Source organism: Pleurodeles waltl, chromosome 2_1 (assembly GCF_031143425.1).
Source record: "Pleurodeles waltl isolate 20211129_DDA chromosome 2_1, aPleWal1.hap1.20221129, whole genome shotgun sequence".
NCBI classification, from domain to species: Eukaryota; Metazoa; Chordata; class Amphibia; order Caudata; family Salamandridae; genus Pleurodeles; species Pleurodeles waltl.
The window spans coordinates 278,501,483-278,526,691 of NC_090438.1; the positions used below are offsets into that span (position 1 = coordinate 278,501,483).

Genomic DNA, 25,209 nt, shown 5'->3' on the forward strand with positions numbered 1-25,209 from the left:
TCGAGGAGGGCTAAACACTGGAAAAGGCATGACGGATGCATGCCTTTCACAAATTAAATCAAGGGAATTTTAAAAGGCAAGCCCATGAATGAATGAAAGTGACAGGCGTGGTTAAAAGCCCAACAGAAAACAACAGGTTGGAAGCATTTGCGCACTCGACCTAAAAATGATTGGTTTCCCCTGCAGAATGTGATGACGCACCCCTGAGTTTCCCACATCTCAACTATTCATTGGCCTGGGGCTGCATGGGGCCCCATGAAGGGCTGCAAGCCCTCCGAAGAGTGCCCCACACCCCTCCTGCAACGCACGAGCTGAAGGGGCATCCGTTACGCCCCCAAGGAAGACTAGCCTGCTTGCTGTTTGAATATCTTAACAAAAGAGTGTGGAGGCATTGTGTATCCAGTTCTGTCTTCAATTTAAAGTAGTGAAAAAGCAGAAGGAACTTGCCTGCTACCATTTTTCATCTCCGTTCTGAAGGAACTCTGTATTATCTTTTGCCTATTCCTGGAAGAGAAACATGGTCACAGAGTTGAAAATCTTTAGCGGTGAAAGCATGGACATCTTAGTTTGAATGGCTTAGGGGTCGTCACCAGTCACTGACTAGTTTTAGCTTTTAAATAGCCTTGTTTGACCCACTCTTAGTCTATCTACAAACACACATCACTGTAGCTGCTGAAAACAATAGAAAATACGGTAGAAGATGCACAACATGAAATTAAATTAAAAGAGATAGGGCAGAATCATAACACCAAAGTTAATGCAGAAAACCTTCATGCCACAGCTCGAACAAGACAGTGGTTTGACTAGAACCCTCATAAAATACAATGAAACACTTGAAAATTGAAAGGAGAGGCCAAAGTACCACAGAAAATCATATGATAGCGTAATCAAAACAAAGAAACGTACTATTAATAAGGAAAATGGGGGGCACGATAAGGCAAGAGAGCGAGTCAACCCATGAGATGAGACTCAACAGGGCTATGAAAAGAGGAAGACATGCTTCCATGTCTCACAAATACTTAGATAGTGCATAACAGAAACTGAGAAGAGATCTGGAACACATGAAAGAGCTTTTGAATCATAAGGAGCAAAAATCCATTTCCTCTGTCCTACAAAGCTGAATTTAAAAAGATAAGCGAGATTTGTTTCTTCAGATCAAATACAAAGAATGAAACAAAGCATGAGACAATGCAGAAAAATAGAGTGAAACAGACACAGACTACTACAATTTTTAATTGTTTTATAGGAAAATACCCACGCATTGAAAACGAATTTAGATAATTAAAAGAAAAATTATGTACAGGAAATTTAGACCAATTCCACGATAAGAATTTCTAATTATGAAGTTGGAGTAAGAAGTGTTTGGTTAAAGTTGTGTTTCTAAGTATGGGGGTCTCATATACTAAATTCTTTTTGTCGCATATGTATAACCATAACATGTATATGAAGAAAATAAAAATGTTAACAATCCATAATCGAGAAAGCCCATTCTGAAGGCAGAGGCAATTGTTATATAGTGTCCTGCATTGGCAGAGGATATCTAGCTGAGCAAATGCTTTCACAGAAGAACGTCTTGTAGGCGCACCGGCCCAGGCAAGAAGCCATTACTGGTCTTTATCTGAGTGTCAAAGTCCCATGTTCATGTTGACATTAAGAGGGGAGTGCAGAGTCCTGCACCCTGGGCATGATGTGCCAAAGGTAAGCCCATCTGCAACTATCAACTGACTAGATGCAGTAAACGTCTGTGATACATACAACAAAGTCACAATCTTAACACCACCGGAAGCCAGGAGGCCATACCCAGTGTAAAAATGAGCTGACAAATAAAATGTAAGTGCCTCGTAGTTGTCAAAAAAACAAGCAACCTTTATGGTGTCAAACAGACCTGAAGCAAACAAAATTGAAAGTGGGGATTTGAGCTTAGGTATCCTTGTTTAGTTAAAGGAAATTAAAATGGTATAAAAGTTATCACTAGAGAAAATGACTCAAAAGCATAATTAATTCTACTAGGTGCAAAACAGGTCAAAATTTGAGTGAAATAAAGAGATTAAATTAAATTTAAAAGCCACTTGACAGCTACGATGTTTTTCTTGTCTCCACTTGCCCCCTGAAATAGCAGAGTGTATCTATGCCGGACACTTATACAGTGATGTTACGCAAAGCATCACTGAGTGCGGGAATGCCACATTGTTTGTGTGCACAATATATCAGCCAATCCATGTTAGAACCGAGGTTGAGGAGAGATACTTTGCAAACTTTGTTTAATCCTAAGAATAAGAAGAGGAAGAAGAAGGGCACGAAGATACTCCATACTAGAGCGAGTGAGGTTGAGAAATTCACAATGCACGATCCATTCATGTGGAATCGTCCCTTCACAAGGGCTATTCTTAAAAGCTGGAGGAGTCACGAGTTGGGTTCCTACCAATTTACAAATTCTCATAATACTGGGAAGATAAAGTTTGTTTTAAAGATACAAAGGGCACTTTATTTGCCAATATTTCACATCACTTTCTATGTGACAAAATACTTTTAATAACACCCACTTATGCTTTGACTATACTTGGAGACACATTTACATATTTGAAAAATTGGTGTTTTTAAAAAAAACATTCCGCTATATGTACAAAAGCATTTTTGTGGTCGGAAACAGCCCAATTTGCACAATCAGGCCATTCCCTTCTGAGATGTACAAACAAAAAATTGTGACTCAGTAACATGTTACCGAATCACAAATTGTGCTTAGCAAGTCTGTATTTGGAAGGGGTGTGCTTTCCAATTACTGAATAGCAGTGCTATGAATGAATGTTTTGCAACCCAATTAAAATTATCAAAAAGTCATTCTTTACTTACAGCTCAAGGGTGGTGGTAAACATTCATAAATGGGAATGTCTCCTATTGGGACCCATTCCCATTTGTAAATGTTGAAACTAATATTTTAGGAGCAGGCAGTGATCCAATGGACCACTGCCTACTCTTAAACATTTAACTAAAAAGTGTTATTTTATTTTTTGAAACACAACCTGTTTTCCTTTAAAGAAAATGGTCTGCATTCACAAAATACTTTATTAAAAAGCAGTCAGAGACCCAGCAGGCCACCATCGCTGTCATGGCTGCAATTCCTGATGGTCCCAAATTGTGATCTACCTGTGGCAGGTTTATTTGTAACCCCATTAGGAATCACCATCCAAACTTTTTAAGTTTTCTTAAATTAGGAATTGCAATTCCCTCTTTGTGATTTGATAAAAGTCGGAATTAGGAAATCACAATCTCTATTTTTTGTACATATGGCCCATAGACCTATGCTTTAAAAAGTTCATTGCAAGGCTCTTTTGTCCATCACATTTACTTTTTCTCTAGTTTGAGATTTCAACAGTAAGTGACTGTTACTTAGTCAGGCTTTGCTACATTCAGCTGAATCAAACCTCACTTTACCCAGAGTTTGATGTCAGATAAACAGGAGTCTGTGCCCGGCTGATCATTCTGTTAGAAAATGTGCATGAAGACAGTGGTTGATTGTGTTCTGACTGCAGCAGAAATGATGTTGAACAGACTATCCAAAGTAGAAATTAGAGTGAATACCTAAATTAAGACAATACATAATGATTGCCTAGGTGCCCCGGATGTGAGCTGAAACTCAAAATTCCAACGAGGCCAAAAAGTAAAAATAGTAGATACAGAGCTTTGCTGAAGTCAATGACATCTGGTGTTCCTGCTATCCATCATGGAGTTTGATGAACAAAGGAATGGACATTATTATAAGGAGTTGTAGAGATCTAGTAAGCTTGTTATTATTTAGAGACTCACTGTCCATGAAGAGTTGTATTTTTATATATTATCAATTATCAAAGTTTTGCTGTTTTGTATAACCATTACATTTTTTAAACAAGCGTGTTTCAAGTGCATAACTCACTTAGTGAATGGATCAGCTTATGATAAGGAGGTATATGAAAGGTAAGAATAAAGAAGTGATTCAATTTGATGGCATTTGTGTAGCTTTATAGAGTTTTGCATGTTATGTGTTACACTTCAGGGTCATGTACCATTGTTTAGAGGAAAGAGAATCTAAAAGGTAACCACCACAATGGTACTACAAGACACTGTTTTGCAAATGCCACAAAGAATAAGCAACCCAAGTGTTATATTTATGAGAAGCCTACCTTGTCAACTAGTTTACATGAAACTGATGAACTGCAGATAGTGGCTAACAAGCCACAAGACAAAAAGAGCTGATGGCAATAGTGGAACCCCCAGTCACATCTGAATTTAACGTTGCTACCTCCCATAAAAGATCAGTATTGTTATTATGGAAGACTATGGTGTGCTAGGCTGAAGTTGGGGCAGCAGGAAATGCAATTTTCTTGTTGAACTACTTATGCTCTCTTGAGGCAGGCAGAACTCTAGAAACTAAAAAAAAAAAAGAAGATGGCCCAAGATCCTCAAAGGGGGTTGCTTGCTAATCTGTTGTAACCTTTAAGAAATATATTTTCAGCTCAACAGACTCATTAGTCTATGTTGTTATTTACTCTCTTTGGTGATAAATATTAAATAATTTTATCTTATGCCATTTTACCAAAAGAATCTTTATGTAACAAATGTATCACAGCTGCTGGTGTCAAGCATCTTCACCTTTGGAGAAACAGTTTTTAACAATTGTTTGGGCTGGGTTTATGTAAATATTAGTATAATCAATGTATACCTACATCATGTGACATTATGTAGGTAAATCGGTAAATCATGATTAGTGCAATAAATAATCAAATAAATACATGGCTTGATATTCCAACAAACCTCTATGAAAAATGATTACGCATGTTAAAGGCCACTATCTGAACCTGATGATATTCAGGACATTGAAGGCGGCCAAAACTGATATCAAGCCAGCAGCATGACCAGATATTTTTCTAAATGCATTTGCATTAATAATGATGGCAACACCATTTAAAATCACCAAAATAACAGGTAGATTTGACAGAAAAGGACCAGGATTGAATGAAAACAGAGTTAATTTTGTCTAGTATTAAACTATGTTATGATTGTGATGTTGAAAAAAAAATCAATCTTTAATGAATCTTAACAGCAATGCCTAGCATTTTCAATAAACACACACCCTTTACAATAAAATATTCAGAACCTCCTCCCCAGCCTGATTCATACTAGCATGGAGTGAACCAGGAGCCTTGAGACAAAATGGAGAAAAACAGACATAGTGAAGATCACAACACAATACTTAAAGCACAGCAGAGAGACACAAAATGCTTTATTTAAGAGGAAAAATATATGTAAAAAAAATAGAAAGTTCACTGACTCCCTTAACACACTAAAAGAGGCTTCCAAGATAACACAAACCTTCACAAAACCAAGGTGCCTCTTTGGAGAAAGAGATACAGCATATCAGGGATGGACTCTCAACGGAAGATAATTGATCCTTCCACCCCAAACACAAAAAAGCCAAGCCCCATTACTGATAAATATTGCAAACCGATGCCTCAATTTTCCTTTGAGGACATGGACAAGCCTGTTTTTGCACCCCTTCTGAAAAGAAATTAGAAATTACCTGCCCTTGCTATGATTCGTTGCAGGAACAAGATAAAGCCCCAAATGATGTTTTTTATTGCACCAGGTGTAACAAAAATGGTAAACCAGATCCAATAAAAAGGGAATGTCCTGCACAGGCAGTTCTAACACACTTAATAAAGTATTGTCCCTAGAGCTTGACAGTTAACAAAACTGTTGCTCCATTGCAGGTCTATCTTCTCTTTCCAGAGGTCTGGAGAAAGTAGCCACCTCACAGGTACTGGCTTTTTTGTAGCCTCAAAAAGTTATTTAGCCTTTCCAGTCAGGATTTCAACGCCACCTGGACAAAAGATGGTGCTATAGTGCTGCTTGATGTGATAGCTGCTGCAGACGAACAGGACATGTGGCTGCTTTTACTTTCAGGCATGTCTGCAGCATTCAATACAGTGGATTTAATCCTCCTAATTTCAAGGTTTAGGTTCCACACCATTGTGCCAGATGAGACCATAATGAGGTTTTGTCCCTTTCAGGGCCAATCTTAACTCATATTTGTCCACTGCAACACAGGTGAAATGTAGCGCTCTAAAGGGTTCATCACAAAATCATATGTTTTCTAACAGAGGGAAGCAGTTCAATCCTTATGCTGATGTCATTCAGATATAGCTGCGTATCAAGGGACCCAAGGAGGATTTCTTTAATCTAAAAAGATGGCTAAATGATATAACCCAGTGGATTATTGTAAGCAGGCTAAAATGAGCAGTACAAAAATGGAGATCCTCTTAGTAGGCTCGGACCTCATGCTTAAGACATTAGTTAATGTAGCATCCTCCCCAGCTCAGGAGCATGTAAATGTATATGTCACATACAGAGCTCTGTACTAGACATCTTTATTCTTCAACATACTATTGCACTCCACTGGCATTGCGTCATAACTTTTATAACCACACCTTAACACCTCTCATCCCATTACGTAATTCCGGTCTAGAGTCCACCCAGAACCACGAGAGCCCTAGCACACATGATATAAAAAATACTACATTTATGATACCTGTTTCCCTCATCTATTCAGCATTCCAACACCGTATCCTAAAACAGCTAGAAAAATGGAGGTTGTTTGGAATTTCAACCACTCCTTTGAAACACATATATGGTTAGTGATCCAGTCCTCCTTTTTCTGCCTCAGACAACAGAAACAAACACTGTCTTTCATAGAACAAATATCACAATATAGTTGCAACTTCTTTTAATAATGACAAACTTTACTACATCAATAAAGTGCTGGGGGTACAGAATTCATACTTACAGGCCATACCCGACAGCTCCAATTAATTCACAATGTGCCAGCTATATTGGTATTAAAAAGATAACTCCAGCTTCCAGTATTGACTGCCTTTTGCCAAACGCACTGCTTAAGCAAGGCTGCCTTGTGTTTATACGCCTGATGGGCTGCAATGGCTCGTACCTAAAGGACACAATCTCTCATTTTCACTCAATGAGGTTTTTAAAGTCTAGCAATGAGGCTGCTTTTAAATTTCTCAAGAACCGAGTTGTGTTGGAAAGAGGACAGAAGTTTCTACAGTTTGGAGGAAAAATATGGAATACCCTGCCTGAATCAATCAAGCTTGATACCTTTTCACTAGATCCCAGAAAGGCTTTACAAATATGCATATATGCTCAATGATTCTTCAACATATAAGGATAAATCGGTCAGTGAGGTCTCTAAAGTTACCTTGAGGCAATTGATTTTGAGGGTTAATCATAGAAACAAATAAATCAGTAAAAATAAGTAAATGTAAACTGATATGAACCAACACCAAACACTAAACACTAAGGGGGTCATTACAACATTGGCGGTAAAAGCCGCTCACCGCCGTGCAGAAGACCGTCAATACACCGCCACGGCAGCGGAAATCCGCCACAGCTATTATGACCCACACCTCGGAATCCGCCGAAAGTCAGACACCCACACAAGTCCGCCACACCGAAGGTCAGTGATAAACTGGCGAAAACAAATCCTCCACCGTCACGCCAACAGAAACACGCCCATGCTATTACGACCCACGAATCCTCGCGGCGGTATTTCAACCGCAGTATTCCATTGGCGGTACACTCCGCCGCGCTAAAATACACACACATCTCCAAAACACCGCCACATTGGACAATTCGAAATACACACACCTGATACACATACAAACACCACTCCCACACACCCAACACAATATAAAACACACACCCACATCACCCACAAACCCCCACGACCAAAAATTATTGACGAAGGCCAGAGAGACTGCACAGCATAGACAACCCCACCACACAGAGGCACACAACACCATCACCCACACAACATCCACGCACAAAACACGACACACCACTACACATCACCACACTCATCACCACATACACCACCCCACACATCACCTACATCTCCCCATGGCACGGCAAAGACACCCCAGGTTCTCGGAGGAGGAGCTCAGGGTCATGGTGGAGGAAATCGTACAGGTAGAGCCACAGCTATTTGGAGCACAGGTGCAGCACACCTCCATAGCTAGGAAGATGGAGCTATGGCGAAGAATAGTCGACAGGGTCAACGCAGTGGGACAGCACCTAAGAAATCGGGACGACATCAGGAAGAGGTGGAACGACCTATGGGGGAAGGTGCGTTCCGTGGTCTCCAGGCAAAACATCGCGGTACAGCGGACTGGCGGCAGACCCGCACCTCCTCCCCCACAACTAACAACATGGGAGGAGCAGGTTGTAATGGGTTCTTTGCCTCCAGGCGGAAGAGATATTGGAATAACTCTATAGGCTCAGGATTGAATGGATAAGTGGTTTATTTATACGTAAGTAAGGTTGTCTTTTTGGTTCTTATGTTTCAGGTTGGCTTCTTAATATATTCATCCGGGTTCTTTTCTCTGGTAGGATTCGGGGTCGAGATTCCGGTGTAGCCCATTCCCGGATAGAAGGAGGTCTGGTCTTCCCCTCGTGGCAGCGGCTCTGGTTTCCCTAAAACAAAAGAAGAACGGGACAACAGGTAAGTGTAGAGGTAAGGCAGGGGTCTTAATAGGGTTAAAAGGCTGGTGGGAGGAAGGGAGGTGTAGAGTTGTGGTGGGGTATTTTTCTTCCGTAGTGCGTGTCACCTTCCCGTGAACCTTCTGGTTTATTTTTCCTCTTTCTTTTTATCTCTTTTCCTAAGAGGGATTCCCCTCACAGTGAGGTTAGTGGTAGGGTCAGTGGATTTCCCCTTCTATATATGACCTCCCTTCCTTGCTCCCCGGATTCCCCTCCCTCGGTTTCCTTCCCCTTAGCCAAGCCGGCCAAAACCCCCAGGTTAGGTACGAACGTACCTGTGGGTGCCACGCCCCTCCTGGGACGTGGCTGGCCCCTTCGTAGTATCCTGATTTCTCTCCGGTAGTGGTGGGAGGCTCTCCGAAGCTTCCTTCCTTCTCTGGCGTCTTTCTGGTCGAGTCGCGTTCCTCCCCGACCTTTTCCTGCTTCGGCGTGTCTCTCTCCTCGATCCGCGTCTTCAGAGTCCCTTCATGCTTTCTGAGACGGCGTTCTTCTCGTCCGTCCTCTCTTTCATTGTTGGACGAGACGCCTTCTGCGTCTGACGTCACTCCTTCGGGACTCTCTGGAGTGCCCCGGGGGTATGCTGGTACGGGCTCCGTCGGAGCGCGTGTAGCCGGGGCGATAGATGCCCGGTTACACAGGTCTTGACCATTATGCATCCTGAGGGCCTCGGAGGAGTCGGTGGAGGAATGGACTCTGGTAAGTCAAATCTTAACTATCATATCCCCCACCCTACCTGCATGCTATCACAGACTCCCACCCTCTCCCCCTCCCCTATCACTCCAACTCCTCACTAATGTACAAATAACACAAACCCATCCAAACACCAAGCCCTGCATGACACAACAAAGCATGGACACCCATCACTAAAGCATGCCCACTTCACATACCCAGAACACCCCCCCAACCATCATCACACAAGCCCCAATACAGGAATGCTAGCACTGGGGTACACGCTCACCCACCCATTGCACACCATGACACACACACATGCAATAATCATGCTTTTACACCCCTGCAGGACCACTACCCAACGTCACCAGACTGGAGGGTCCAGACATCTCCACCCCACCCACAGAAGAGGCCCAGAGTGATGACAGCAGCTCTGGCCAACTAGATCCAGATGACCAGCCCGGACCATCGTGGGCCTCGGGACAGTTGGTTCCCCTCGCACAGGCACAGCCCAACACAGACCTTCCACCCTCTGGAAACACCAGCACAGCATCCACCCAGCGGGCCCATACCTCCGTACCCAGGACACGTCAATCAGCTGTGTGTCCACCACTACAGGGAACCCAGGTAACCCACCACCCCATCAACAACAGGGACCTGCGGGCAGTGGTAGTGGGCACACGGTCCAGGGGACGGAGGCACAGGAACACAGGGGGACTGGGAGGGCTGCTGTGCGACAGGGGGCGGACAGGCCAAGGGAACCCACTCTCCACGAGGCCCTCTCCTCCATCATGGGAGCATACCACCACTCCCAGGAGACGATGGCTACGGTCCTGGCCAAGTTTCAGGAGACCCAGCGCCTGCAGGAGGAACAGTATTTGGGGTTCAGGGAGGAACTCAGAACCATCAGCTCCGCCCTGGGCACCATTGTAGGGGTGCTGAAGGACATACAGAACACCATGAGGGACACCGTGGCACTCCAAGGGGCCCCTGACACTAGCATGGACGATGAACTGCCCACCACCTCCGCCGGCGCTAGTGGACAGGACGCCCTGCCACAGGACCACCACACCAGCACCCCACCCCTTGCAGACGGAGAACCACCCCACAAGCGGTCCCTGAGATCCAGGAACAGGACAGAGCACGATGGCAAGACCCCCGCCAAGAAATGAGACCACCATGATTGTCATCCCACTGTCCCACTTTGTAACCCTGTCCATATTGGAACTGCCCCAGCTCCACTTCCTATGCCCATATGGGCAGTGCACCTGTGAGACTAATAGACTGGACTCTGCCATGGACATTCCTCCACCATCACCCCTCACCATTTTACCACCCCCTCCAATAATTAGCACGTCAATAAACACCCTTGAAGCACAAAACAATCTGGAGTCAGTCTGTGATTTTGAAAATGTGTATTAGCTATGACAGTGACAAAATCCGTTCACAAATGTAATGTCAACATACCTATGTCAGACATCAAAAGTCCGTGAAGAATGCAAGCAGATGACACACGTTGGTAACCACACCTGTGAAACCGTAATGGAAATGTACAACTCAGTTACCAAATACTGCTTGAAATTGACAGACAGGATAGAGGTAGAAGTGTGAAAGTACTTGTAGTAGGCAAGAAAGTGTTCTCACCTGTGTGTCACTGGAAATATTGCTGGATGACTGAGTCCCTGTTGTCAATGTCTTCTTCCTCTGCTTCCTCCTCATCACTGTCCACAGGCTCCACAGCTGCCACAACACCGTCATCTGGACCATCCTCCTGCAGAAAAGGCACCTGGCGTCACAAAGCAAGATTGTGAAGCATACAGCAGGCGATGATGATTATCTGGCACACCTTCCTTGGTGAGTAGAATAGGGAACCACCTGTCATATGGAGGCACCTGAACCTGGCCTTCAGGAGGCCGAAGGTGCATTTGATCACCCTCTTAGTCCGCCCATGGGCCTCATTGTAACGTTCCTCTGCCCTGGTCCTGGGATTCCTCACTGGGGTCAGTAGCCATGACAGGTTGGGGTAACCAGAGTCCCCTAATAGCCACACACGGTGCCTCTGGAGTTGACCCATCACATAAGGGATGCTGCTATTCCCCAGGATGTAGGCGTCATGCACTGAGCCAAGGAACATAGCATTTACCTCAGAGATGTACTGGTCTGCCAAACATACCATCTGTACATTCATGGAATGATAACTCTTCCGGTTCCTGTACACCTGTTCACTCCTGTGGGGGGGGACCAAAGCCACATGGGTCCCATCAGTGGCACCTATGATGCTGGGGATATGTCCAAGGGCATACAAGTCACCTTTAACAGTAGCCAAATCCTCCACCTGAGGGAAAATGATGTAGCTCCTCATGTGTTTCAGCAGGGCGGACAACACTCTGGACAACACGTTGGAAAACATAGGCTGGGACATCCCTGATGCCATGGCCACTGTTGTTTGAAATGACCCACTTGCAAGGAAATGGAGCACTGATAGCACCTGCACTTGAGGGGGGAATCCCTGTGGGATGGCGGATAGCTGACATCAGGTCAGGCTCCAACTGGGTACACAGTTCCTGGATTGTGGCACGGTCAAACCTGTAGGTGATGATTAAATGTCGCTTCTCCATTGTCAACAGGTCCACCAGCGGTAGGTACACCGGAGGATTCTGCCATCTCCTCACATGTCCCAGCTGACGGTGCCTAGGAAGGACAACAGCGACCACAGAGTCAAGCAACTCAGAGGTATGTACCCACAGCTACACAGAACACGAAACATAATCCAAAAAGTTGTCTGTATGTGTGTTGAGTCCAGGCCTAGGTATGTGTGACGCAGTTGAAAATGAAGCCATGTGGGCCCCTGAAATGGTGGCTGCCTGACCTCTAAACTGGGACAATGGGATGTGAGGTAATTGCGCTGGCATGGTACACCGTCGCGGTAGGCGGTCGAAGACCGCGGCGCAAAGCTGCATTGGTTAACATTGGACCCTATGGGTCCCAGGAGCCAATGACGAAGTGCGCCGGCGGTGATGATACGCACCGCCGCGGACATCACCGCCATTTTCTATCTGTTGAATCACTCGATACCTGATCTTCGACAGGAGAGGACCTACACTGCAAGTGCTGCTGTGACCTCGGTCTGGAAGAGACAATAGCTCGTGCGTCTTAGGAAAGGGCCCCTGCCTTCACTGCATAGGAGTTGGAGAAGCTCGTGGACGGGGTCCTCCCTCAGTACACGCTACTCTACGGTCCTCCAGACCAACAAGTAAGTACACAGGGAGCAAGTTGTATGGGCTATGCCTGGGTGGAGAGGGCTGGTTGTAAGAAGGAAGGGGGCAGAGTTCTGTGAGCAGGAAGGACTGTGAATGCATGTGCCACATGGCAAGGGTAGGGATGTAGGCCACTCACTTCGACGGTGCAGTTGCTAATGACTTCTCTTCTTCCCCTGTACATTTCATGTAGGTCAGCGCCCACCAGAAGAAGGATATTTGGCGTTCCATCGCCAAGGACGTCCGGACCCTGGGGGTCCACCACAGACGGAGCACCCACTGCCGTAAAAGATGGGAGGACATTCGCCGCTGGAGCAAGAAGATGGCGGAGGCTCAGCTGGGGATGGCCTCCCAACGTGGGAGGGGTGCCTGTCGCACCATGACCCCCCCTGATGTTCCGGATCCTGGCGGTGGCCTACCCTGAGTTGGATGGGCGCTTGAGGGCATCACAGCAGACACAAGGGGGTGAGTACACTATCATTCAGCGGACTTTGCACGCAGTGAAGGTGTCTGGGTGGGGGAGGAGGGCTGTTGGTTTCCCTAGGCCAGGGCGAGTTCCGTAGGCTATGCCCCTCCGTAATGCAGGCCATGTGGCACTCCACCCCACCTCTGTAGAGTGCCAAGTACAGGTATACATGCCCCTGTGTCATCTATGTGTGCTGATTTCCACCATAGCCATGTAGGCCATATCCCAGGAACTGCATCAGTAGAGCCCAATAGCGCGGCGTAGTGCAGGGGGCTGCTGTGTCTGTATTGTCCGCCAACTGTAGCGGTAAGCCATGCACTCAACCTGTATTTCTTCTGTCGTCCCCCCCCTTTTTGTGCTCTCCCTGTTCTTTTGTGCATCAGCATCATCAGGCGGAGGTACAGTGGCACCGGAGCACGAGGGAGCTGCATCCCACATGGCCATGGAGGGCCACACCACGGACTCTGACTACACCAGTGGGACGGAGGGCGAGGGGAGCTTCACGGCGGTCACAGGATCAGCAACCAGCGACACGGACTTGTCCTCCGATGGGAGCTCCCTTGTGGTGGCGGCAAAATCTGTGCCCCCCACTTCTACAGGTACAGCCGCCACCACCCCTACCAGCACCGCCCTCCCAGCAGCCCCTCAGCCTTCGCCCCGTGCCCGCTCACCCAGGAGGGTGGGCATCACCTTCGCCCCAGGCACCTCAGCCCCTGCCCCTGTCACCTGCTGCCCTCAGTGATGAGGCCATTGACCTCCTCAGGTCACTCACTGTTGGGCAGTCTACCATTGTGAATGCCATCCAGGGTGTAGAAAGGGAGTTGCAACACACTAATGCATTCCTGGAGGGCATTCATTCTGGTCAGGCTGCCCATCATCGAACCCTGCAATCTCTGGCCTCAGCACTGATGGCAGCCATTGTCCCTGTCTCTAGACTCCCCCTCCAACTTCCTCCACCCAGACCCAATCCCCTGTACCCCAGCCTATCCCAAGCACACCATCAGACCAGCCTGCACACACGTCAACACACAAGAGAAGCTCAGGCAAACGTAAGCACCACACATCCCACAGGCACTCACACAAGCATCACCCACATACAGACACAGCAACATCCACTGCCTCCACTGTGTCCCCCTCCTCGTCGTCTCCCTCCTCCCTCTCAGTGTCGTCTACACTCTCACCTGCATGCACTACCACTACAGCCACTACGTCCCGCACTAGCACACCCACCACCACACCCCGCTCACCTGCACTCACCACCCCACTACCATTTACACGTCCCCTGTGTCCTCTCCCAGTGTGTCTGTGACGCCCCCTCCCAAGATACACAAACGCAGGCACACACCCACCCAACAGCCATCCACCTCATGACAGCCTCCAGAGCTTGCACCTGCACCCAAATCAACAAAAGTTACACCTCCTACAACCACCTCCTCTTCCTCCACTCCCAGACCCCCTCCAGCTACCCGTCCCAGTGTTCGTCAGAAACTTTTCCTCAGCAACCTTGACCTCTTTCCCACCCCCCCCTCCAATTCATAGGTCCCGTACTAGCACCTCAGCCAAAAAATCGCCAGTACCAGTGGTGCCTGTTAGAGGTATGTGGAGTGCACCAGCCACCAGGGCAGCCAGTGTGACAGCACAGCACAGCCAGTCCCCCCCCTGTGAAGCACCAGAAGTTGGACAGTGCCCGACGGGATAGGGGAAGACTCCAGCTGGCAAAGCCGCTCACAAGGGTCACGGGGGGACTGTCCACTCAGCTGTGACTCCTCCCAAGGTGGGGAATGGGCAGAAGACAGCGCCAAAGTCTGGGAAGAGCAGCACGGCGGAGAAGCCCGCCATCATCCCCGCTGCCCAGGAGGCCACCGCCAGCCCAATAGTCACTGGCCAAGAGGCCACAGTCCCATCGTCACTGGCCAGGAGGCCACAGTCCCATCGTCACTGGCCAGGAGGCCACAGTCCCATCGTCACTGGCCAGGAGGCCACCGCCAGAGTCAGTGCCCAGGAGGGCAGCCCCATTGTCTCTGGCCAGGAGGCCACCGCCAGAGTCAGTGCCCAGGAGGGCAGCCCCATCATCAGTGGCCAGGAGGCCACCGTCAGAGACAGTGCCCAGGAGGGCCCCGGCAGCCACAGCCCCGCTGGGCAATGAGGGACCGCCATGGCAAACTCCGCTGCACAGGTCAGAGACAGCAAAGTCAAGCACCGCTGAACAGGGCAAGCACCGCTGAACAGGGCAAAGACCGCCATGGCAAGCACCGCTGAACAGGTCAGAAACAGCAAAGTCAAGCACCGCTGAACAGGGCAAGCACCGCTGAACAGGGCAAAGACCGCTGAACAGGGCAAAGACCGCCATGGCAAGCACCGCTGAACAGGTCAGAAACAGCAAAGTCAAGCTCCGCTGAACAGGGCAAGCACCGCTGAACAGGGCAAAGACCGCCATGGCAAGCACTGCTGAACAGGTCAGAAACCGCAAAGTCAAGCTCCGCTGAACAGGGCAAAGATGCTGAACAGGGCAAAGACCGCCATGGCATGCACCGCTGAACAGGTCAGAGACAGCAAAGTCAAGCACCGCTGAACAGGGCAAGCACCCCCAACTCAAGCACCGCTAGCCCATGTGCGGCAGGGGCAGTGACCGAACTGGGACCGTCACGGGGAGAGTGATGCACTCTGGGCACCAGTTCCCCTCCAGAACCAGTGGAGAACAGCATCCACTACCTCAGTCCTTAACAGGATGAAGCACTCTGGGCACCAGTCACCCTCCAGAACCAGTGGAGAACAGCATCCACTACCTCAGTCCTTAACAGGATGAAGCACTCTGGGCACCAGTCCCCCTCCAGAACCAGTGGAGAGATCCATCAACTACCTCTGTCCTTAACAGGATGAAGCACTCTGGGCACCAGTCCCCCTCCAGAACCAGTGGAAAGATCCATCCACTACCTCTGTCCTTAACAGGATGAAGCACTCTGGGCACCAGTCACCCTCCAGAACCAGTGGAGAACAGCATCCACTACCTCAGTCCTTAACAGGATGAAGCACTCTGGGCACCAGTCCCCCTCCATAATCAGTGGAGAGATCCATCCACTACCTCTGTCCTTAACAGGATGAAGCACTCTGGGCACCGGTCCCCCTCCAGAACCAGTGGAGACATGCATCCACTCAGTCTGTCCTGCACAGGATGAAGCACTCTGGGCACCAGTCCCCCTCCAGAACCAATGGAGAGATCCATCCACTACCTCTGTCCTTAACAGCATGAAGCACTCTGGGCACCAGTCACCCTCCAGAACCAGTGGAGAGATCCATTCACTACCTCTGTCCTTAACAGGATGAAGCACTCTGGGCACCAGTCCCCCTCCAGAACCAGGGGAGACATGCATCTACTCAGTCTGTCCTGCACAGGATGAAGCACTCTGGGCACCAGTCCCCCTCCAGAACCAGTGGAGACTGTTATCCACTTAAGAGACTGTGGCTTTGCACTCCCCAGGATGGTACAGTGGGCAAACCACCCACTGTAGAGACTTGAGCGACTGTGGCTTTGCACTCCCCAGGATGGTCCAGTGGGCAAACCACCCACTGTAGAGACTTGAGAGACTGTGGCTTTGCACTCCCCAGGATGGTACAGTGGGCAAACCACCCACTGTAGAGACTTGAGAGACTGTGGCTTTGCACTCCCCAGGATGGTACAGTGGGCAACCCACCCACTGTAGAGACTTGAGAGACTGTGGCTTTGCACTCCCCAGGATGGTACAGTGGGCAACCCACCCACTGTAGAGACGTGAGAGACTGTGGATTTGCACTCCCCAGGATCATCAATGGGCATGGAGCCCCCTCTTGGATCTGGCGTGGTGCTCTCATCCGGCTGAGGTGCCCTCCCTTCCCTTCCCCCTGAGGTGCCTGTTGTATTTCGATCTGATGCCCCTGCAGTGTTCTCTCCGTTTTGCTTAGGTATCGTGTGTGGGCCTCGCCCGTGCATTTTGGACCGAGTGGTCCACGGACATTGAATGGTGCATACCTGCACTACTAATCGTGATGTATATTTTGTTGAATGTGAAATTATATCTGTATATATTTTCTTACTGTATTTTGATACATTACAATGGTTGCACTCATTTCCTTTTGTCTTTGCATTCTTCAGGGGGGTATTGGGGTTGTTACTGTACTGTTTGGATATGCATTGGTGTGTGTGTTGTAGTGGGTGAGGGTCGGGGTGGGGGTGTTGCATGTGTGTGTCCCTGACTTTTGCCTCCCCCCTCCCCTATGTCGTAGGTGCAGTACTCACCGTTGTCTTCGGTGCTGGCATTGATGATGATCGTACAGGAGCAGGAAGACTATCGCAGGGAGTATTTGGAGTTCCGGCTACATGGTGGCCTCCTTCCTCGTGGAGTGTGTAGAGGTGAGCATTTTCCCATTTAAATGGCTGTTTCCGCCGTGTTTTTATCCATGGTGAATTCGCCCCGGAAAAGGTGGCGGATTGGTAGGTTGTGATACTGTGGGCAGTACTTTGTCTCCCGCCTGTCTGTTGGCGGTGACCGCCGCGCTGCTTGTCTGTACCGCCGTGGCGGTCGGTGTGTTAAAGTGGCTGTCTATGTTGGCGGTTTCGCCACGGTCATAATTCCCTTTTTTTTCCGCAGGCCTGTTTGCGGTCTTACCGCCGCTTTAACACCATCCGCCAGGGTTGTAATGACCCCCTAAACATGTAAATTGAGAACTGTTTTAATTTACACTACCACAATAGTTATATTAGTATTAAGAAACTGGTTTTCTCCATCAAAGTAAACTCAATATTACACTAAATAAAAGTAAAATTTTTGGTTTTCCCAGCAGATAGGGAAGCTGCTGAAAACTATTTAAAGGAAGTGGTGGAAACTGAGGGAGTTTAAGCCTTAGTGCACTTGAGAAATACACCAATTACTCTAGTTAACATGAGCTTTCTTTAATCGCTCTTCTCAGTCAACTTACCATTGCCTCAAGATTTCTAAAAGAACACTCTAACTTACCTGCTTTATATAAATATATAATGGATTTATCAGCCTCTTTTGAAACTCTTGTGGGAAACTTAAAGGATCTTTTGTCAGTGTTTTATTTGTAAATAAAAACGTGCTGGTGCCCAAAGCTCTCCTTTGAAACTTGCGGCTGCCGCAAATAAATGTGCAAGCACAGAATACTGAGGCAGCGTAATGCTTAAGCCATCTCGGTCCTATTTAATGCATTTACAGCTACTCCCTGACTCTCCAGCTCACTTTTTCAGCTTTCTCCCTTTGTGACGCTTTCTTATTTTTCTCTTCCTCTGTCTTTCCCATATGTGTCCTTTGCTAGCAGTAAATCCCTGATGCAGAAAAATAAGTGCTGGCCCTTAAAAATAAGTGCTGGTGCCCCCTCCATAAACCACTGGCTTAATTTAAGCAGTCGTGGCTGCTACCAGGAAGGGGTGGGGTGGTGGGGCAGTGTGTGGAGCGTGGGGCATGGGAGGGGCAGTTAAATTAAAAAAAATAAAAAATAAACTTACCTGCCCCTCTGTTTTGCGCCATTCCAAACACCTCATCTTCCCTTCCCAACTAATCACGCGGCTACTTTCATGCTGTTACACAGCATGAAAGAAGTGCCGTGATTGGCCTGAGCGGGCAGAAATGCTGCTCAAGGGGAGAGTGGGGCACTGCACTTGGCCTCCACCTGGCTGTAAAATACAGCCAGGTGGAGAGTTTCTAAGTGCACATGTCAGTTTGGCCAGCATCGTACAGCCGACCAAACTGACATGCTCACTTAGAAGCGCACATACCACTCCTCTTCCACTTGACGTGGAGGAGGCTGGCCCCGCCCTCAAAGATGGAAAAATAAAGGGCTAGTCAAATACTTTCATTATGCTTTTATTTTTCTGCCTTCGTCAGTTCGGGCGATGCTCCTTCACCATAGTGGAGGAGCCGCCCCTAAAATTAAGCACAGTCTTCAGTGCATTCTCAGCACTCGCACATGGAATGGGGGCATTTTCTTGTTGAGGTTTATATTCTTTGTGAGTAATATAGCTCAATTCTTTCAGAAAGATTATGACAGGGCTGCCCCTTCACAGTTTTCTGAGGGGAACTCCACTCTTCTTGTATGTGCTGAGGGTCTAATGTGGGTGACAATGGCAGCTTCATGTAATGCAGCTTAAGCTGAAGGAGTCTTCGAATCAGGACATTTAACATCCGAAGACAAGTCGTAATTTATCGTTCTTTTTACACCCCTTGTTTGGTTCTGTATTTACCAGAGATGAGGTTCAGTCTCGGCTTCATTATCGGTAATGGATATCCTTGCTCCATGTTGGTACCTTAACATCAATGTCTCTGTTTTCCTTATTTAAATCTTTGCTTTCAGTGCAGAAGTAGAGATGTTTCTAATAATTAATATTTGCTTAGTAACATGAATGTTTTGCTTCAAAAACAATTACACAACATTTTATAGAATCATGTTTTCCTACTTTTGATCTCATTAGGCCCAAACTAAGCCTGGCCCCATTTTGAATTCTAAATGTGATTGTGTGTCCATTTCTTCTCTCTCTACACACAAAAGAACTTGCACACATGAAATGTTTAGTGCCCAGTGAACTCAGGAGGAATGTTTCATCTCAAATGTAACTGTTCAATGCAAGACCATATCTGGGTTCGGCTATTGATTTCAGCACTTAACTGTGCTCTATGCTAATTCTCTATTTGCCAATGAATGATCAGCGATTTTGCGTACTGTAATGTTTTTTTATTTTTAATAATCCTTCATCATTTCCAAGTATGATCTGCTCACGAAGGGATATTAAATTGACTGTTTTCCTTTTTTATTGACAATTTTGATGGGCACATTATCTCATACATTCTGGAGCATATCACCACTCGGATCCTGCGTAGGCACTTTACGTTATTATTTTAACAGATATCAAAGATAGCATAAACACTACCAAATGTATTTCAGAAGTTTCTTTGTTAGCAAAATTGCAGTAGTCCCTCCTTTTTGCAAGTCATTGGTGGCAAGACCATCCTTATCCAATCTACTAGAAAAATTGCCTGATTCAATAAAATATTTTTTGCACTCAGTGGCTTACAAAAAGCTAAGGAAACCATTGAGGTCAAAGAGACTCCTGTCTTGGCTTCTTTGTACTGGCTTCCAACACCAGGCTGTCTTGATTTAAATAAGGTTTATAGTGTTCATCACACTACTATTCTTCTTCAGATATGAACAGGGCTGTCAAATGAGGGGGCATCAATGCTATATGCCCCACGCCCATTGCTGCCACTGCTTTTATGATGTATTCTCAATAAGGCAGGTAAATGTAGCCACCAGTAGGTGTTGCTATAACCAGAGAAGGGCTGCATCCAATATTTAATCTGAGTCCCTGAAAAGCTTCTGATAAGCCTGGCTATGAAACATCTTTGATAGACTTTTCTCCGAGGTTCTCATGCTTTTCATAGCCAATAGCTTTTTTAGCCTGAAATCCGGTAAGAAATCAGAAACATCACACCAGAGGTCCCTCATCAGAAGCCCTGTCTCCGGACCGTAGTTCTTTTGGTTGAGTATAGTTGCTAAATGCCCCCAGTTCTGTAAGCGTTCACTATGTATTAATTCTATTCTATCCTATCCTTCAATGCAGTGCTTAATTTGTAAATAAAAACGTGCCGGTGCCCAGAGCTCTCCTCTGAAATACGGCTCCTGCATTTAAATGTCCGAGCACGGAATACTGAGGAAGCGTAATCCTTAAACCTTCTCGGGCCTCTTCAATCCATTTTAAACCACTCCCTTCCTCTTAAACTCACTCTTGCAGCTTTCTGTTTTCTACCTTTGTGACGCTTTTTCCTTTTTCTATTCCTCCGTCTTTCCCATATGTGTCTTTTGCTTGCAGCAAATGCTTGAGGCAGAAGAATAAGTGCCGGCCCTCAAAAATAAGTGCCGGTGCTCAGCACCGGAAACAACAAGCACAAATTAAGCACTGTTTCAATGACTCTTTATTATCTTTACATGAGCTCCTTCAGCTATTGCAGCTAAATATGCTAAGCCCAGAATTCTAATCGCATGTTATATTTTTTGCTTTAGATCACTATAGAAGACTATACAATGGCTTAGTTGTCGATTCGCTCACCTTCACACTTTTCAAAATCCCCTTTTAAAAATTAAATGAATTTAAAAGAACACAGTCTAAGTTTTAATTGAAAACATGTTAATGGTACTGCCATCACCATATTTTGTTTGAATGCTTTTTGGCTCAGATATGAGGACTTATGACATTTTTTGGAACATTTTTGCACTATTAGACAAAAGAACAACCTTTTGCTAGAAAGTATTCCCTGCAGTTTGCAAAACATTGTAAACACCATGTTTACAGTATACATTCACAGCAATATTTAGATTACGTAGCTGCATTCACGCAAACTATTTGCAGAATTCTACTTGATTACAAGCGTTTAGGCATCTAAAAGAACATGCACCCAGCATTTACAATATTTAAATTGCACAGAAGCTCGAATCTTGCACGTTTCACCACATGAGCAAAGGTTCTATGGAGGGTTTTATGGGGAGCCATACCTTGGAATTGAAGTTAGGTAAGACAACACCTGCTTTAAAATAGCTTCTGGTGCTTCATGAAAAGTAGAGTTCTCCGGGCATGTTATTATCCAGCAATCTTCCTTCCCTCGCCCACCTGGATGACATAATAAACCACATTAAATGTGCATATTTTTCAGATAAGAAAAAAAAACACAAGACCGTAACTAGTGAATACTTGCAATTCCAGATAATTAGTGATGCATTTTGATTGGCTCCTAGCTGGTCAATAACTAAACAGGAGATTCATAGACAAAAGCCTCATTACAGTATCAAGCCAAATATACCACGTATTCTTCCCAAAACAACTGGCTATCAACACCAGAGTTCTAATAAATAGAGTGTGACGGCACTGGGAAAAATGATGCTGGAGAAGATAGCTTTAGAATCATTCACTTTCCGGTGCAGAAGGCTGAATATGTACATGGAAATGGTTCTTAATTAGAGCTATGTCATGTTCCTAAAATAAATGAGCCCATGAAAACATGTGGCACTTTGTATTATATACCTAAAGTTTTTCATTTTGCTTATCAAGCACTTTAAGAGCAAAAAAGTCTGTGGGGAAAAAATAGCACTATGGTGGCTGCAACAAATTGTCACTAAGCAGTGGTGTCTCTACTCTCGTTCTAGGGATTGCTTTTACTACCACTCTTCGTCCTAAAATAACCCAGCCCCATGTCATTTATGTCACTTACATTCAAGAAAACGCACAGATATAACAAATGCCTCTGATCTGACGGTCTTTACATTTCCGTAGCAGACATGTATTTTTGTTTCAGGGACAAAATCAACTTTCCCAATTTCATGCGGGTAAATTTAATGGCACTGTGCAGCAACAGAGGAAGATCATAAACGACTCCTGAACAGTTGGCAGGAGGAAACCTTGTGCTCTGAAGCCGAGCAGTAGCTAATGAGGGCTCTTATAGGATTTGTCATTGGCATAGACTCTGTACTTCAGCAGCAGGAGGGCTGTCCGCCTGAAAAATGTGTCTTCTCAAAGGGTACACAGGAATCTCTGCTTACGGGACAATCACAGCAGCGCTTTCCTCAGGATGTTGGCTCAGGCTTAGTCATTGGTTGCATATGACATAGCAACCACCAAGTTCCAATCCCTCGTGCATAGTCCTCAGCTACAATATTGTGCAACATTTTCTCTCAATTTTGCTTCGAAGTTCTGGTCAGGTGACCCATTACTTATGGTCGTCCTTGAACAAAGTATCTGCAACTTTCAAATGTGGTGGGACAAACTGATTCTGTTTGGGGGTTGGCATTGCGTGATGCAGTGCATGCTGGGATCCTGGAACACAGTCCTCACTCCTAGACCAGGTGGGCTGTTATAGGAAGAATGCTTGATTTCTCCAAAACAGGAGTCACAACTGTTATGGGATGCAAAACATGGCCATGAAAAGTTAGAAGAGTTGATAAAACTCTGGTAGAGGCAATGCAGCTTTTTCAAAGACTCGTGCAGAAATCTTCCCAAACCATCGGACCATATTTCTAGGAACAGGGGGAAAGGTAGCTAAATGCCCAAGCTCTCAAGTTTAGGCTGGACAGCAATCACACTAATCTAGACACTATTGGGCACACACACGTGGAGTTCAATGAACTCCACAATGCACTCCTCCAGACACGTACAAGCTTTACACAGATCTACAAACATATAGATCCTCCTCTTGACATAATGGTGGTGAAAGATCACGGCTACAATAGACTAAATAGACCTTTTATAAAGGGGAAGCTGTAGGCAATGACTCCACCAGCCCATAGACAAACATGTCACTAGAATTATATTGTCGCAACAATCAATCCTAGCCCTGGTGGAGAGGGCAGTAGCCATTGTCTCAAAGATGGATGAACAGGCACAGGGCATGACAGCACAGCTTAGAAGAGCGTTGCAGGTGACTTTAAAAAATGCAATTGATGCACGTTTTGGGATTTCCAACATTTGCTGCAGGGTTGGGCAATGTCTTATAAAGTGGAAGATCCAATTAACCGCCAATAAATTTGAACTGGCCCATTCACTGAGCGGAGATGACTTTCCCTCGTTGGAATATGGGACTCCTTTATAAAAAGGAACACATTTACATTGCCTAGGAAAATGGTTTCATACCGGATATTCAACCAAGGCATAAACAAACACTCCAGAAAGAGGACATAATGTAAATCATCCGAGGGATGAAGTATATTTGACACACCTCTTGCCTTGGGGTCTTTGGATGAAGGAAAACAGAGTTTCGTGGACTCCACACCTTTTGGCCCTGGATCAGGAAATTCAGTATCTGGCCTACTAAGATGGCTTTCATGCTGACCCTCGGAGGATAGAAAGTCCACCACACACACTTCAGAACAATGGTTATTAAAACCACAGCTTTCTTATGGTGGGTGGGTGCCCTGGAGTGTTTTTGCATACACGTAGATACCTGTGGGTTTGTAGTGCTTTATAAATGCTTTGAGATGGTGTATGTATACACCTAAACAACGTCAACCGTTTTGTGAAGAAACACCACACAAATTTATTTAGCACACATTACAGAAGAAAGTCAAGTATATGCAAAATAATATATTACCAGACTTTATATTGAGCAACATGTCGAATGTTGCCCTCCCAAAACAATGATTAAGTCAATGTTTAAGTATCACATATTCCTGAACAGTGCTGGGAATATTAGTTCTGTGCAATGATCCACAACCATGAAATTCTAATAATATTCCTAGCACCAACATGAGATGACTTACCATACTGAGAAATTAAATGATATACTTGTGTCCACCAGGAAACAAGGAGGGGTCCGATATGAAAACTCAACCAAAGTGCTATTTGTGGACTTTAATATGGAAAAGCAAATAAATGAGGAGGTTTTGATTATGTGAATAAAGTTTTATGAAAAGAAAAACTCCTACATAGAATGGTATTCATTGCCCAGTTACAATGTAATTGTAAAAGTGACATCATGGTATTTCACAGCGCTGGTGTTAGCAGGCTGAGAAGCTTACCTGACGTGATCAGGCGGAAATACATAAGCAACTGGAATGCATATGGGAGAGCACAATGATCAATGAAATTACACTGGGCAACTTGAACTGGTCTGATATTTATTGCCATAGGGGCATAGACATGATATGTGGAGGTGTGTAAAAAAAGTGGTGCACTGCTCACTTAGGATGAGATTTGTGATACATCCTGTTAGCTCATTATACGTCACAGTCCATGTACTACAGGATAATTTAGTATCTTTAGGTTCAAAAGAACTTTTAAATCATACTCAGGGAATCTTGAGACGATTTGTGGGGCTGGAAAAACCCATTCCCTCCCACGCATTAACCTGGAATTTGCTAACATCTAGCATGAAAAATAGGGTGCTGTCACACTACTTTAGGTATTTGACAATGTTGGGGAGAACTATGCATCGTGCAGTAGGGAGCTGGGCAGTTTTGAGCTCACTGTACCCATTGTGTGGGGTGGTGATTAACATTATTTGGAGATAAGATGCAATGCTGGCTATGTGGTGTGAGGGAGAAGGGAGTTGAGACACCCAAGGCAGGTGGTGCAAACATGGTTGACATGTCAGATACGACTAAATGAATAGTTCAGTGGATATTATCTTTGATGACATATTGTGAGAAATTGGGCTGTTGGTTAAAGGGGTGAAACCCTACTCAAGCAACAGCCACAATCCT

The 25,209-nt window shown here is 45.9% G+C and overlaps 1 protein-coding gene across 2 annotated transcripts in view; it reads right to left on the reverse strand.

Annotated features, from left to right (window-relative positions):
• Nucleotides 1-25,209, reverse strand: part of MCF2 (MCF.2 cell line derived transforming sequence) — a 795,890-nt gene that overhangs the window by 528,886 nt on the left and 241,795 nt on the right. For both annotated transcript variants that reach the window (XM_069212449.1, XM_069212450.1), the window contains exon 3: nucleotides 21,514-21,628. In XM_069212449.1, the coding sequence (XP_069068550.1) occupies nucleotides 21,514-21,628 (115 nt within the window). The remainder of the gene's footprint in view (nucleotides 1-21,513; nucleotides 21,629-25,209) is intronic.